General features: G+C 48.2%; 2 protein-coding genes and 1 long non-coding RNA gene across 3 annotated transcripts; all 3 read left to right on the top strand.

The window, feature by feature from the left end:
* Positions 1-944: 944 nt before the first annotated feature.
* On the top strand, positions 945-1854 carry LOC121843506. The gene is made up of 3 exons (XM_042313123.1): positions 945-1410; positions 1494-1584; positions 1683-1854. Exons 1-3 carry the CDS (start codon positions 945-947, stop codon positions 1852-1854), a joined length of 729 nt encoding a protein of 242 aa, XP_042169057.1.
* A 143-nt stretch (positions 1855-1997) lies between these two features.
* On the top strand, positions 1998-3140 carry LOC121843505. The gene is made up of 3 exons (XR_006081597.1): positions 1998-2194; positions 2303-2905; positions 3049-3140. It is a non-coding gene; the product is annotated as an uncharacterized LOC121843505 (long non-coding RNA).
* A 758-nt stretch (positions 3141-3898) lies between these two features.
* Positions 3899-6766, top strand: LOC121843508. Its single transcript, XM_042313125.1, has 6 exons — positions 3899-4093; positions 4197-4999; positions 5090-5302; positions 5398-5735; positions 6024-6283; positions 6413-6766. The coding sequence occupies exons 2-6, from the start codon at positions 4264-4266 to the stop codon at positions 6663-6665; spliced, it is 1800 nt and encodes a 599-aa protein (XP_042169059.1). The 5' UTR covers positions 3899-4093; positions 4197-4263; the 3' UTR covers positions 6666-6766.
* The last annotated feature ends 4622 nt before the right edge of the window (positions 6767-11388 follow it).

The raw sequence follows: 11388 nt of genomic DNA, 5'->3' as shown, positions 1-11388 counted from the left end.
GCGTTCTTCTCTGTTTCAAATGTTTCAAATGTTCCAAATACCCTCCTCCAATCAGAGCTTTAGCTTGTTTCAAATTGGAGAAAGAGAGCAAAAACCCACCAATGAAAAGTTTAGCTTGTTTCAAATGTTTTTCAGCCAATCATCACTCTCCGAAAGTCCTGGAACGTAACTTGACCACGTAACTTGACCACCCAAAAAATATTTTTTGATCATACCTACCCGGTGAGTATCTGTGGTAATTTCGCTTAATTTGCAAAGAAATCCACATCAAGGACTATAAATGTGATGAAATATGACATTAACACCTCTAACCAACCGCATTTTTTTACTACAGAGGCTACCCGAACTGTGTAATTTAACAACGTCTGTAGATCGCTAGCTACTGTAGCTCTGATCATACCTACCCGGTGAGTATCTGTGGTAATTTCGCTTAATTTGCAAAGAAATCCACATCAAGGACTATAAATGTGATGAAATATGACATTAACACGTCTAGCCAACCGAATTGTTTGACTACAGGAGCTACCCAAACTGTGTAATTTAACAACATCTGTAGATCGCTAGCTACTGTAAAACCTTAGCTAACATCTATATCAACTCAAACTTGGAATTGTATACTATTTAATTGTCTATTTTCCTTCGTTTTTTTGATGGCATGCGTTTGAAGTGTATGTAGTTGAATGAATTGTATTGATGGTCATTGGGGCAAACGTGGCTTTCTATGATTTTGACTAAACTGAATTTAACTGCATATGAGCTAATAATCAACCTAACCCCTCTCCATATCACTAATATTTTCCTATACCCCCCCCCCCACTCACTGCTGTCCTCCTCCTAGCAGACTTATCAAACGTAAGTTCCTTTATATGTATCTAATATGGTTATGCTGTCACTTGTCACTGCACTCATCAGTCATGATAATAGTATTTTTCTTGTCTCCTAAGATGGAAAATCCTAGTTTCCGGTTCACACCCTCACAGGAGTTGGTCCTCAAGTCCACACCGCAGGCAGTTAAAGTGGCCGCTGACGGCCCCCCTGCTTCTGGTGCCCAGGGCCCTCCTGTGAGGGCTAAGAAGTGGGAGGAAGTGGAAGCAGAGGCTCGAGCCCGTGTCGTCTCCGAGGGAGGTGACCCCGGTGCAGAGATGGTCGTCCTGAGCCGGTGCACGGTTCAGTTCGGCAAGTACCGTGGTCAGACCTTCAAGTGGATGATGGAGAACGACGTGGGCTATATGGTGCACCTGGTAACGGTGCATCAGAAGGAGAGGGAGCGAGAGCGCAGTGTTTCCCAGCATCCCCTGATGGCCAACAAGGACGCCTTGACTCGCTACTCGTGCGCCTATCCGGCCTTCGCTGAGATGGTCAGGTTCAACCGGGCACACGAGGAAGCTAAAGTCCTGTTCTCACAGCCAGGTGAGTTTGTTTGATTCTCCTCATTGTATGTAAGATGGAACTCTTTTGCTCTGACAGTTAATTGGTTCCTGTGCTGATTTCAGGCCAGGAGGGCAAGGCCCTTGTCGGCATTGGGAAGTACAAGTGGGACACGCTGCAGGACCTGTATGAGGCTACGGGTGCAGACAGGATAAAGTAAGGGGCGAGCGTCTTTTGTGTTTTCTATGTTCATGTCAGTGTTTTTTATGCAACATTTTACATCGGAAACGTTCCCTCTGCTGTGTCTCACACAGATATGTCAGGAGCATGAGGACGCAGACACCCCGTTGTCCTGGGAGTGCGATGGCCGCCTTGATTGATTACATTCAGCGCAGAGACCGGGAGGGGGTAGCTGCTGTGGCCAGGCTTGCCGCAGCCAGCACCATCCCCGCCAGTAACACCCGGCCCAACAGTGCGGCTACGTAAGTGTTACATATCTTAAAGGAAAATATAATTCTACTTGTTCCACACAGTTGGAAATGGTGCCATATTTGCTGTTTTGTTTTCAAAGGCCTCTTGGTCCTGCGATCTCTGCGTTCCTTTCAAGGCGCTCTCTCGCCCCAGAAGATGAAGAAACTCATTGCAGTTCAAGGTGAGTGTGTAGTTACACATGTAAGATAAAAATAAAACTGTTTTGATAAGCTGTGTAGCTCCCAATCCTTTCTCTCTCCACGTGATATAGGGGTGTCTTTCCCTCGACCAGCACTGCCACCAACAGATATATCAGACGCAGAGCTGGTCAAAGCAGCTGATGACATAGACACATGTATGTTTTTACATCACTATTAATTGACATAGGACATTTGATAATTATTCAGTTCAAGTTTTTGCTGACATGTATTAAAGTGTTTTAAATATTTTTCCCTATCATCAGCCCAAGGAAATGTATTGGTAAGAGTCATCTGGGTTTTAGAGGAGAGTCACTGCATGTATGCACTATTACATATCTTACCTTGCCACTGTAGCTGTCATCCTGTATGTAGCTGTCATCCTGTATGTGGCTGTCATCCTGCATGTAGCTGTCATCCTGCATGTAGCTGTCATCCTGTATGTCACGTAATCATGACTTTCTATTTTCCATTTTAATCACTAATTTCATTTAAGTTTTTTACACTCACACTTGACCAACACTCATTTAATTATTTTGTTACATCCTATCACTGATTGATATTCATCTGGGCATGTTGGAATTGTGCTATTAACTTAATCACTGTTATCTACATTTGTAATATGTCTGTTCATTCATGCAAGCATTTATTCATTAATTTAACCTATTTATTTCTGTGTCACTGCAAAAGCCGTAGCCCTACAGCTCCACCCATCGCTCCCTCGGCCTCTGCCTCCAAATGACCGAGCCCCGGTCCCTGCCCCGGTTCCTGACCCGGCCCCTGCTCCTGCCCTACTAGGGCGGAGCGAAGAGGAGGATTTGCCCCGGCAGTCCTTCCTGCCTCCAAGGCCCGCCTCAGAAAGTGCTGAGGTAAATTCATCAACTGTAATTACTCCACATTGTTAAGATATTAAACATTGGACACAGTTGTCTTGTCTCCTGCATACTCTCTCCCTGTCCGTTTCTCTGAAACATTACCATCTCTTCTCCCCCATCTCTCTCCTCTCACTCAGCTGCTGCTTCCAGAGAGTTGGCGTTCATCTCTCACCAAGGAGCAGCAGCGGTGGATCGGCCGCACGCGGTTCACCAGGAACAGCTTTGGGAGGTCGACACTCACCACTGACCTGGTCACGTGGTGGAACCCTCCCCAACCGCGGCCGATCTACAATCAGCCACCCGCATCCCCCGACCCCTTCTTCGCATGTCAGCTGTCATAACCCTCCCCAACCACAGCCGATCTACAATCAGCCGCCTGCATCCCCCGAGCCCTTCTTCACATGTCAGCTATCATAACCCTCCCCAACCACAGCCGATCTACAATCAGCCACCTGCATCCCCCGAGCCCTTCTTCACATGTCAGCTGTTCCTTTGGATGCCCGTACGTATATGGGCATACAGGCTGGCATGTCCCCAGTCTGGGTGCAGAGGCACACTGTGCAAGGCTGGGCTCTACAAGACCATCCGGAGGGTCTTGGACATCGACCGCTGGTATCTCATGGCCACTGAGTACCTGGAATGCGCCCGGTGTAAGAAGAAGGTCGCGGGGTGGTCACGGGACCTTGTCATTCAGCTGGACGCTCGGCATCGCTGCCAGTTTCCAGCAATTTTGACATACACAAGTAAGTTCACAAGGTTTTGTTAGTTAGTAATGAAGTTAAATGAATGCATGTCATTCATATGCTTTCTCTCTCTCTCTCTTTCTCTCTCTCTCTCTTTCTCTCTCTCTAGGCTGTCCTGTGACCTGCGGGTTGTGAGGATGCTGAGGTCGCGCACTTTGGGGAACAGTGCGTCACAGACCTACAGCAAGCTGTGTGAAAGTCACAGCGAGTCCTGGATGCGGAGTTGTATACGGTACCTCGGTACCTCGGGGAGTGCAAGCAGTTTCTGGCCTTGGGCATTGGGCGGCAGTTCACTGATCCACCGGAGATGCCCCCGGTGCCCTCACCCGTCTGGCTTCTGACTGTCTACAGCCATGACGTGCTATCGCGGCTGGATGAGGTGAAGGCCAGGGTCACCTCCGTCTTTGGGTCCAACTTAGAGATGGACTCTACCAAGAAGGTGAGTTTTCACTTAAAAATGTGAAGATGAGTCATGTCTGATTTTTTTATATCTATATTTAAATAATGTCTTTACCTTTCTGTCTTTGTGTGTCTGTCTCCAGGTGACTAAAAAGCTCGCGAGTACCGCTGCAGACACAGCCGCCTGGGTTACCAACGTCGGTAACGAGCATGGGCAGGTCCTCGTCAGTGTCCTCACTGCCGGTGAGGGTGAGGGCCTGCTCCCCATGGCGGCTGGTCTCATGGAGCGGTACCGGCTCCCCGGGGAGGCGCCCCCCCAGCTCATGTACGTGGACCGAGACTGCTGCTCCAGCTTCGGAGGATCAAAAACAGCTGTACAATGACTGGGACCAGCTGGTTGTTCGGCTGGACATCTGGCACCTGATGTGGCGGTTCGCGTCAGGTGTCACCACTGAGAGCCACCAGCTCTACGGTCCCTTCATGCGGCAGCTGTCAGCCTGCATCTTTGAGTGGGATGCAGGCGATGTCCGCCGACTGCTGGAGGCCAAGAGGTCTGAGCTGGAGGGGAAGCACGGGATGGTCGGCCTCACCGAGGCAGAGGTTTCGAGGAAGATCGGCAGGAAGGAGATTGCGCTTCACTGTCGGCGTCGTACGCGTGGAGCTGCGGCGACCGAAGTCCTTCTCCTTGACCTCCTCGAGACCTTCAACAGCGAGAGGTCAGGGGTCGACACCCTGGGCATCCCGTTGCTGGACTCCATCCGCATCCAGGCAATCTGGAAAGAGCAGAGGCGCCACCTCCACTGCATACAGGACCCACCCGGTGTACAGTTGTACACCGAGACCGGCAAAATCACCAAGGGCGGCGTGATGTTGCCGGTTTATCGCTGCGCACGGGGCTCCACATCCTTGGAGTCATTCCATCTCCACCTCAACCGGTTCATCCCAGGTAATTGTCATTGTGGAGCTTAAAGTAATGCTTAATGTTTAATGTTAACAGCAACAGCTCTCCCACCCTAATCATGCATTGTTCTCTCAGGTACCAGGGCAAATGCAATGCATTTCCAGGCATTCCTGTTGGATGGACTGGTGAGGTGGAACGAGGACCGTGCGCAGGCAGCAGTGGAGGGAAAGAACAGGCAGCCCCTGCTCTCCTACAGTGGCCACCTGCAGCACATCCTTAACCTTAGCAGCCAAAGGGTGCTTGGCAAGGAACAGGTTAAGGACTACTCCAAGCCTAGCGAGTACACAGGTAAGTCAAGTAAGAGAATGAACATTTACATCAGTTACATTAATTACATCCCATTAACACTTCTCTACTCTGCTTTTTATTTTTTTATTTCATAGGGGAACTCCTCGGAGTGGAGTACCTGTACTCGCAGACTGGCAGAGTGCTGCAGGATGTCAGCGGGGACCCTGACCTTCCGGAAGAGGCAGCCGCCGTCGAGCAGCTCGACGAGGAGGACGAGGGCTTTCAGGAGGAGGATGTAGACCAGACAGTCCACATCCCTCATGTCCCTCGTATGAGCGCCCCGTCCTCAAGCTCAGCGGCACCTCTGTCAGGGGAACCCGCTGACGCACCCAGGTCTGGGCCATCCAGTCCCACCGCCCCTGAAGACGGAAGCTCTCATGAGGCCCCTGGTCGACACTGTTCTCCTCACCCTGACCACTCCTCTGATTCAGAGGTAATTATACTTGACCTTTTGTGTTGGTAAAAAAATACATGCTATTGCAACCTCTTTTAAATAAGGAATTGAGACAAACTCAAGACACAAGTTTTGGGTGTTTAATAACAAGGATGCCATCGGCTGAGTGCAAACATTTTAGAAAGCTCACAACACAAGAGTTTCATTTTAAAAGAATCCATCAGTGTGATTTTCTGTTAGTTACACAATGTAAAATAACATCTATTCCTTTGTAGAAACATCTTAAGTGTTACCCCTAAATGTAGGACATTATCTCTTTATCTTCAGGAGGAGACTAAAGGCCCTGATGCAATGCCAGGCTACCAGCATGTCCGCAGGCTTGCCAGGGCCTTGGTGGGGGTGTGGAACCGTCAGGGGTTGTCGGACCGCAGGGTAGACGGTCTGGTGGCACTGTGGCTGGTGCTGCCAGACTTCGACAAACAGCGCTTGATCTACCCTGCCCGACACCAGGAGAGGATCGTTCAGGGGCGGTTCAAAGCAACAAAGGGGAAGTCGTCCATTGTCCTAGGAAAAGACTCTCTCCAACGGTATGTTGTTAGTGTTCATGTCCTCCACCTTACTATTTTATTGCCTGCCTCTACATTAAATGCATATGAAGGTCAGGCGATGGCTATCATTTTTCAATGTTCTCTAATTATTTATCTCCTCTGTTTCAGTTGCCTTCTCGGACTCAACTCGGGCCCTGCAAATTGGCCGGGCACTAGCCGTTTGGTGGAGGCCATTTGCAGTCAGCTCTGTCAAATCCATCCCAGCGCCACGCAGTCTGCCGGCGTCAAGAAGAGCAGGTGGGCGCTCATTCTGGCAGACTACGTGGGCATCAGGGAGGCAGTGCTGAACAGCCCGAGGTTGATGGCCCAGACCAACCTTCAGCTCTTTGAGCTGAATCAAAGAACCATTAGTCAGTGGTAAGACATTAACTTATGAAGGACTTGTTACATGTGTGACGTGACTAATGACCATCTGAGTGACAGCTTGTTTGTTTTCTCTCCCTGTTTCAGGTTCCCGGTGTCAGAAGGAGAGGGAGAGGATGGTGCTGCAGCAGCGATTGGGGCTCGCTGCTGCCCCCAGCGTCACCACCCACCCCCTGAATCCAGGCAATCTTCTCTTTCCCTACGCCCCCCCGGTCCCACACGCCCACCTGGAGCAACAGCCCCTCCACTTCCTGGCCCCTCCCAAACCCTGCAAGCCCTCCACTAACTGGCCCCTCCCAAACCCTGCAAGCCTTCCACTTCCTGGCCCCTCCCAAACCCTGCAAGCCCTCCACTTCCTGGCCCCTCCCAAACCCTGCAAGCCCTCCAGTGCCAACGACAATGGCGGAGGACAAAGAGGAGGGGAGAAAAGGCAACGCGAGCAGTATGTCTGCTCCAGATGTGGGTTGCCGAGGGAGACGGGGCACAGCCGCTTCGGCAGAGTGTCGTTCTGCTCTGTTGCTGGGGGGGGGGTAAGACCGTGGCCCAGTGGCTGGAGGAAATGAAGGACGCGAAGGGGAGAGGTGAAGAACAATAAGGGGAGAGGTGAAGGACGCTAAGGGGAGAGGTGAAGGACACTAAGGGGAGAGGTGAAGGACGCTAAGAGGAGAGGTGAAGGACACTAAGGGGAGAGGTGAAGGACACTGAGGGGAGAGGTGAAGGACACTAAGGGGAGAGGTGAAGGACACTAAGGGGAGAGGTGAAAGACACTGAGCCACTGGCTGTGATGGTCGGACGTTTTTATTTGTAAATAGTTCACTGTTCCCCTCTACCTGGACCAAGACCTTGAGCGCGGTGTAGAGGCTTGTGTGTGTTGAGGACCCTCAGAGCTATATTGTCTGTAGTCTATAAGACTACTGGTAGGGTAACCCATGGTAGGCAGTTCTGAGGCGAGACACCAGACTAACATCGGTCCGTTCCCAAACAAAATCCTGTAAAAAAAAAGGATTGACATTAAATATTCATTTATTTAATGTTAATTGGATTTGGACTAACCCATGGTAGGCAGGTCTGAGGCGAGACACCAGACTAACGTCGGTCCCAAGCAAAATGTTTTATGAGCATGTGAACATTTTATTTACATAGTTCAAAGTTCATAGTTATTTACATAGTATAGCGAAGACAGACAGACAGAATCGTGATGCACCTGTTAAGAAAAAGAGATAGACATTAAAATATACAAATATATATATTTTTTATTTATTTTATTTATTTCACCTTTATTTAACCAGGTAGGCTAGTTGAGAACAAGTTCTCATTTGCAACTGCGACCTGGCCAAGATAAAGCATAGCAGTGTGAACAGACAACACAGAGTTACACATGGAGTAATCAATTAACAAGTCAATAACACAGTAGAAAAAAAGGGGAGTCTATATACATTGTGTGCAAAAGGCATGAGGAGGTAGGCGAATAATTACAATTTTGCAGATTAATAACACTGGAGTGATAAATGATCAGATGGTCATGTACAGGTAGAGATATTGGTGTGCAAAATAGCAGAAAAGTAAATAAATAAAAACAGTATGGGGATGAGGTAGGTAAAAATGGGTGGGCTATTTACCGATAGACTATGTACAGCTGCAGCGATCGGTTAACTGCTCAGATAGCAGATGTTTGAAGTTGGTGAGGGAGATAAAAGTCTCCAACTTCAGCGATTTTTGCAATTCGTTCCAGTCACAGGCAGCAGAGAACTGGAACGAAAGGCGGCCAAATGAGGTGTTGGCTTTAGGGATGATCAGTGAGATACACCTGCTGGAGCGCGTGCTACGGATGGGTGTTGCCATCGTGACCAGTGAACTGAGATAAGGCGGAGCTTTACCTAGCATGGACTTGTAGATGACCTGGAGCCAGTGGGTCTGGCGACGAATATGTAGCGAGGGCCAGCCGACTAGAGCATACAAGTCGCAGTGGTGGGTGGTATAAGGTGCTTTAGTGACAAAACGGATGGCACTGTGATAAACTGCATCCAGTTTGCTGAGTAGAGTGTTGGAAGCAATTTTGTAGATGACATCGCCGAAGTCGAGGATCGGTAGGATAGTCAGTTTTACTAGGGTAAGTTTGGCGGCGTGAGTGAAGGAGGCTTTGTTGCGGAATAGAAAGCCGATTCTTGATTTGATTTTCGATTGGAGATATTTGATATGAGTCTGGAAGGAGAGTTTACAGTCTAGCCAGACACCTAGGTACTTATAGATGTCCACATATTCAAGGTCGGAACCATCCAGGGTGGTGATGCTGGTCAGGCGTGCGGGTGCAGGCAGCGGACTGTTGAAAAGCATGCATTTGGTTTTACTAGCGTTTAAGAGCAGTTGGAGGCCACGGAAGGAGTGTTGTATGGCATTGAAGCTCGTTTGGAGGTTAGATAGCACAGTGTCCAAGGACGGGCCGGAAGTATATAGAATGGTGTCGTCTGCGTAGAGGTGGATCAGGGAATCGCCCGCAGCAAGAGCAACATCATTGATATATACAGAGAAAAGAGTCGGCCCGAGGATTGAACCCTGTGGCACCCCCATAGAGACTGCCAGAGGACCGGACAGCATGCCCTCCAATTTGACACACTGAACTCTGTCTGCAAAGTAATTGGTGAACCAGGCAAGGCAGTCATCCGAAAACCGAGGCTACTGAGTCTGCCGATAAGAATATGGTGATTGACAGAGTCGAAAGCCTTGGCAAGGTCGATGAAGACGGCTGCACAGTACTGTCTTTTATCGATGGCGGTTATGATATCGTTTAGTACCTTGAGCGTGGCTGAGGTGCACCCGTGACTGGCTCGGAAAACCTGATTGCACAGCGGAGAAGGTACGGTGGGATTCGAGATGGTCAGTGACCTGTTTGTTGACTTGGCTTTCGAAGACCTTAGATAGGCAGGGCAGGATGGATATAGGTCTGTAACAGTTTGGGTCCAGGGTGTCTCCCCCTTTGAAGAGGGGGATGACTGCGGCAGCTTTCCAATCCTTGGAGATCTCAGACGATATGAAAGAGAGGTTGAACAGGCTGGTAATAGGGGTTGCGACAATGGCGGCGGATAGTTTCAGAAATAGAGGGTCCAGATTGTCAAGCCCAGCTGATTTGTACGGGTCCAGGTTTTGCAGCTCTTTCAGAAAATCTGCTATCTGGATTTGGGTAAAGGAGAACCTGGAGAGGCTTGGGCGAGTAGCTGCATGGGGGGGCTGTTGGCCGAGGTTGGAGTAGCCAGGCGGAAGGCATGGCCAGCTGTTGAGAAATGCTTGTTGAAGTTTTCGATAATCATGGATTTATCGGTGGTGACCGTGTTACCTAGCCTCAGTGCAGTGGGCAGCTGGGAGGAGGTGCTCTTGTTCTCCATGGACTTCACAGTGTCCCAGAACTTTTTGGAGTTGGAGCTACAGGATGCAAACTTCTGCCTGAAGAAGCTGGCCTTAGCTTTCCTGACTGACTGCGTGTATTGGTTCCTGACTTCCCTGAACAGTTGCATATCGCGGGGACTATTCGATGCTATTGCAGTCCGCCACAGGATATTTTTGTGACTTGATGTTAAATTATAAACATTAAAATATACAAATACAAAGCAAACATGATTTCTCATTTCATATCATGAAAACTCAACTTCTTGGTAGAGCTAAATGTTTTTTTTCAACAGCAGTTTTTTTTATTTCACCTTTATTTAACCATCATAATGGTAGTTTAACCAGGTAGGCCAGTTGAGAACAAGTTCTCATTTACAACTGCGACCTGGCCAAGATAAAGATAAGCAGTGCGATACAGACAAGAACACAGAGTTACACATGGAGTAATCAATAAACAAGCCAATGACACAAACAAATAAACATGGAATAAACAATAAACAAGCCAATAACACAATTAACAACTTAATGACGCAGTAGAAAAAAAGAAAGTATATATACAGTGTGTGCAAAAGGCATGAGGAGGTAGGCAATAAATAGGCCATAGTAGCGAAGAATTACAATTTAGCAGATTAACACTGGAGTGATACATGGGCAGATGATGTGCAAGTAGAGATACTGGTGTGCAAAAGAGCAGAAAAGTAAATAAAAACAGTATGGGGATGAGGTAGGTGGATTGGTGGGGCTATTTACAGATGGACTATGTTGAGCTGCAGCGATTGGTTTGCTGCTCAGATAGCTCTTATAGCAGTAGCGATAACACATAGGTTAAACAATATAAGGCATGAATAGCTTAACTTGTGCAAGTATAAACATTTTTGTCCACAGGTCAGTGGCCCAGATGCACTTTCTTCAAACTGCTCTTGATGGTGTAACGCCAACCAATCAGCTCCAGGCGCAAATGCATATTAACTTCAGGATTGGTCTGTCCCCCTCGGGACGGTTGATTTAACATAGGCTAATGAGATTAGCATGAGGTTGTAAGTAACAAGAACATTTCCCAGGACATAGACATATCTGATATTGGCAGAAAGCTTAAATTCTTGTTAATCTAACTGCACTGTCTAATTTACAGAAGCTATTCCAGTGAAAGAATACCATGCTATTGTTTGAGGAGAGTGCACAGTTTTGAACATGAATAGTTAATTAACAAACTAAGCACATTTTGGCAGTCTTCATACAATTTTTTTTTACAGAAATGCAATGGTTCATTGGATCAGACTAAAACTTTGCATGTACGCTGCTGCCATGTAGATTGCACCTGGGCTGGAATGGCCTTTCTC

Source organism: Oncorhynchus tshawytscha, unplaced genomic scaffold, assembly GCF_018296145.1.
Source record: "Oncorhynchus tshawytscha isolate Ot180627B unplaced genomic scaffold, Otsh_v2.0 Un_contig_3600_pilon_pilon, whole genome shotgun sequence".
NCBI lineage: Eukaryota > Metazoa > Chordata > Actinopteri > Salmoniformes > Salmonidae > Oncorhynchus > Oncorhynchus tshawytscha.
The sequence above is the reverse complement of the archived record's forward strand: the minus strand, read 5'-3'. Positions and strand labels throughout refer to the sequence as shown.

Coding starts and splice junctions, on each gene's coding strand:
- LOC121843506 (XM_042313123.1), top strand. CDS start 945: ATGGAAAATCCTAGTTTCCGGTTCACACCCTCACAGGAGTTGGTCCTC. Junction 1,411..1,493: donor AGTCCTGTTCTCACAGCCAG/GTGAGTTTGTTT, acceptor TGCTGATTTCAG/GCCAGGAGGGCAAGGCCCTT. Junction 1,585..1,682: donor ACGGGTGCAGACAGGATAAA/GTAAGGGGCGAG, acceptor TGTCTCACACAG/ATATGTCAGGAGCATGAGGA.
- LOC121843508 (XM_042313125.1), top strand. CDS start 4,264: ATGGGCAGGTCCTCGTCAGTGTCCTCACTGCCGGTGAGGGTGAGGGCC. Junction 5,303..5,397: donor CAAGCCTAGCGAGTACACAG/GTAAGTCAAGTA, acceptor TTTATTTCATAG/GGGAACTCCTCGGAGTGGAG. Junction 6,284..6,412: donor GGAAAAGACTCTCTCCAACG/GTATGTTGTTAG, acceptor CCTCTGTTTCAG/TTGCCTTCTCGGACTCAACT.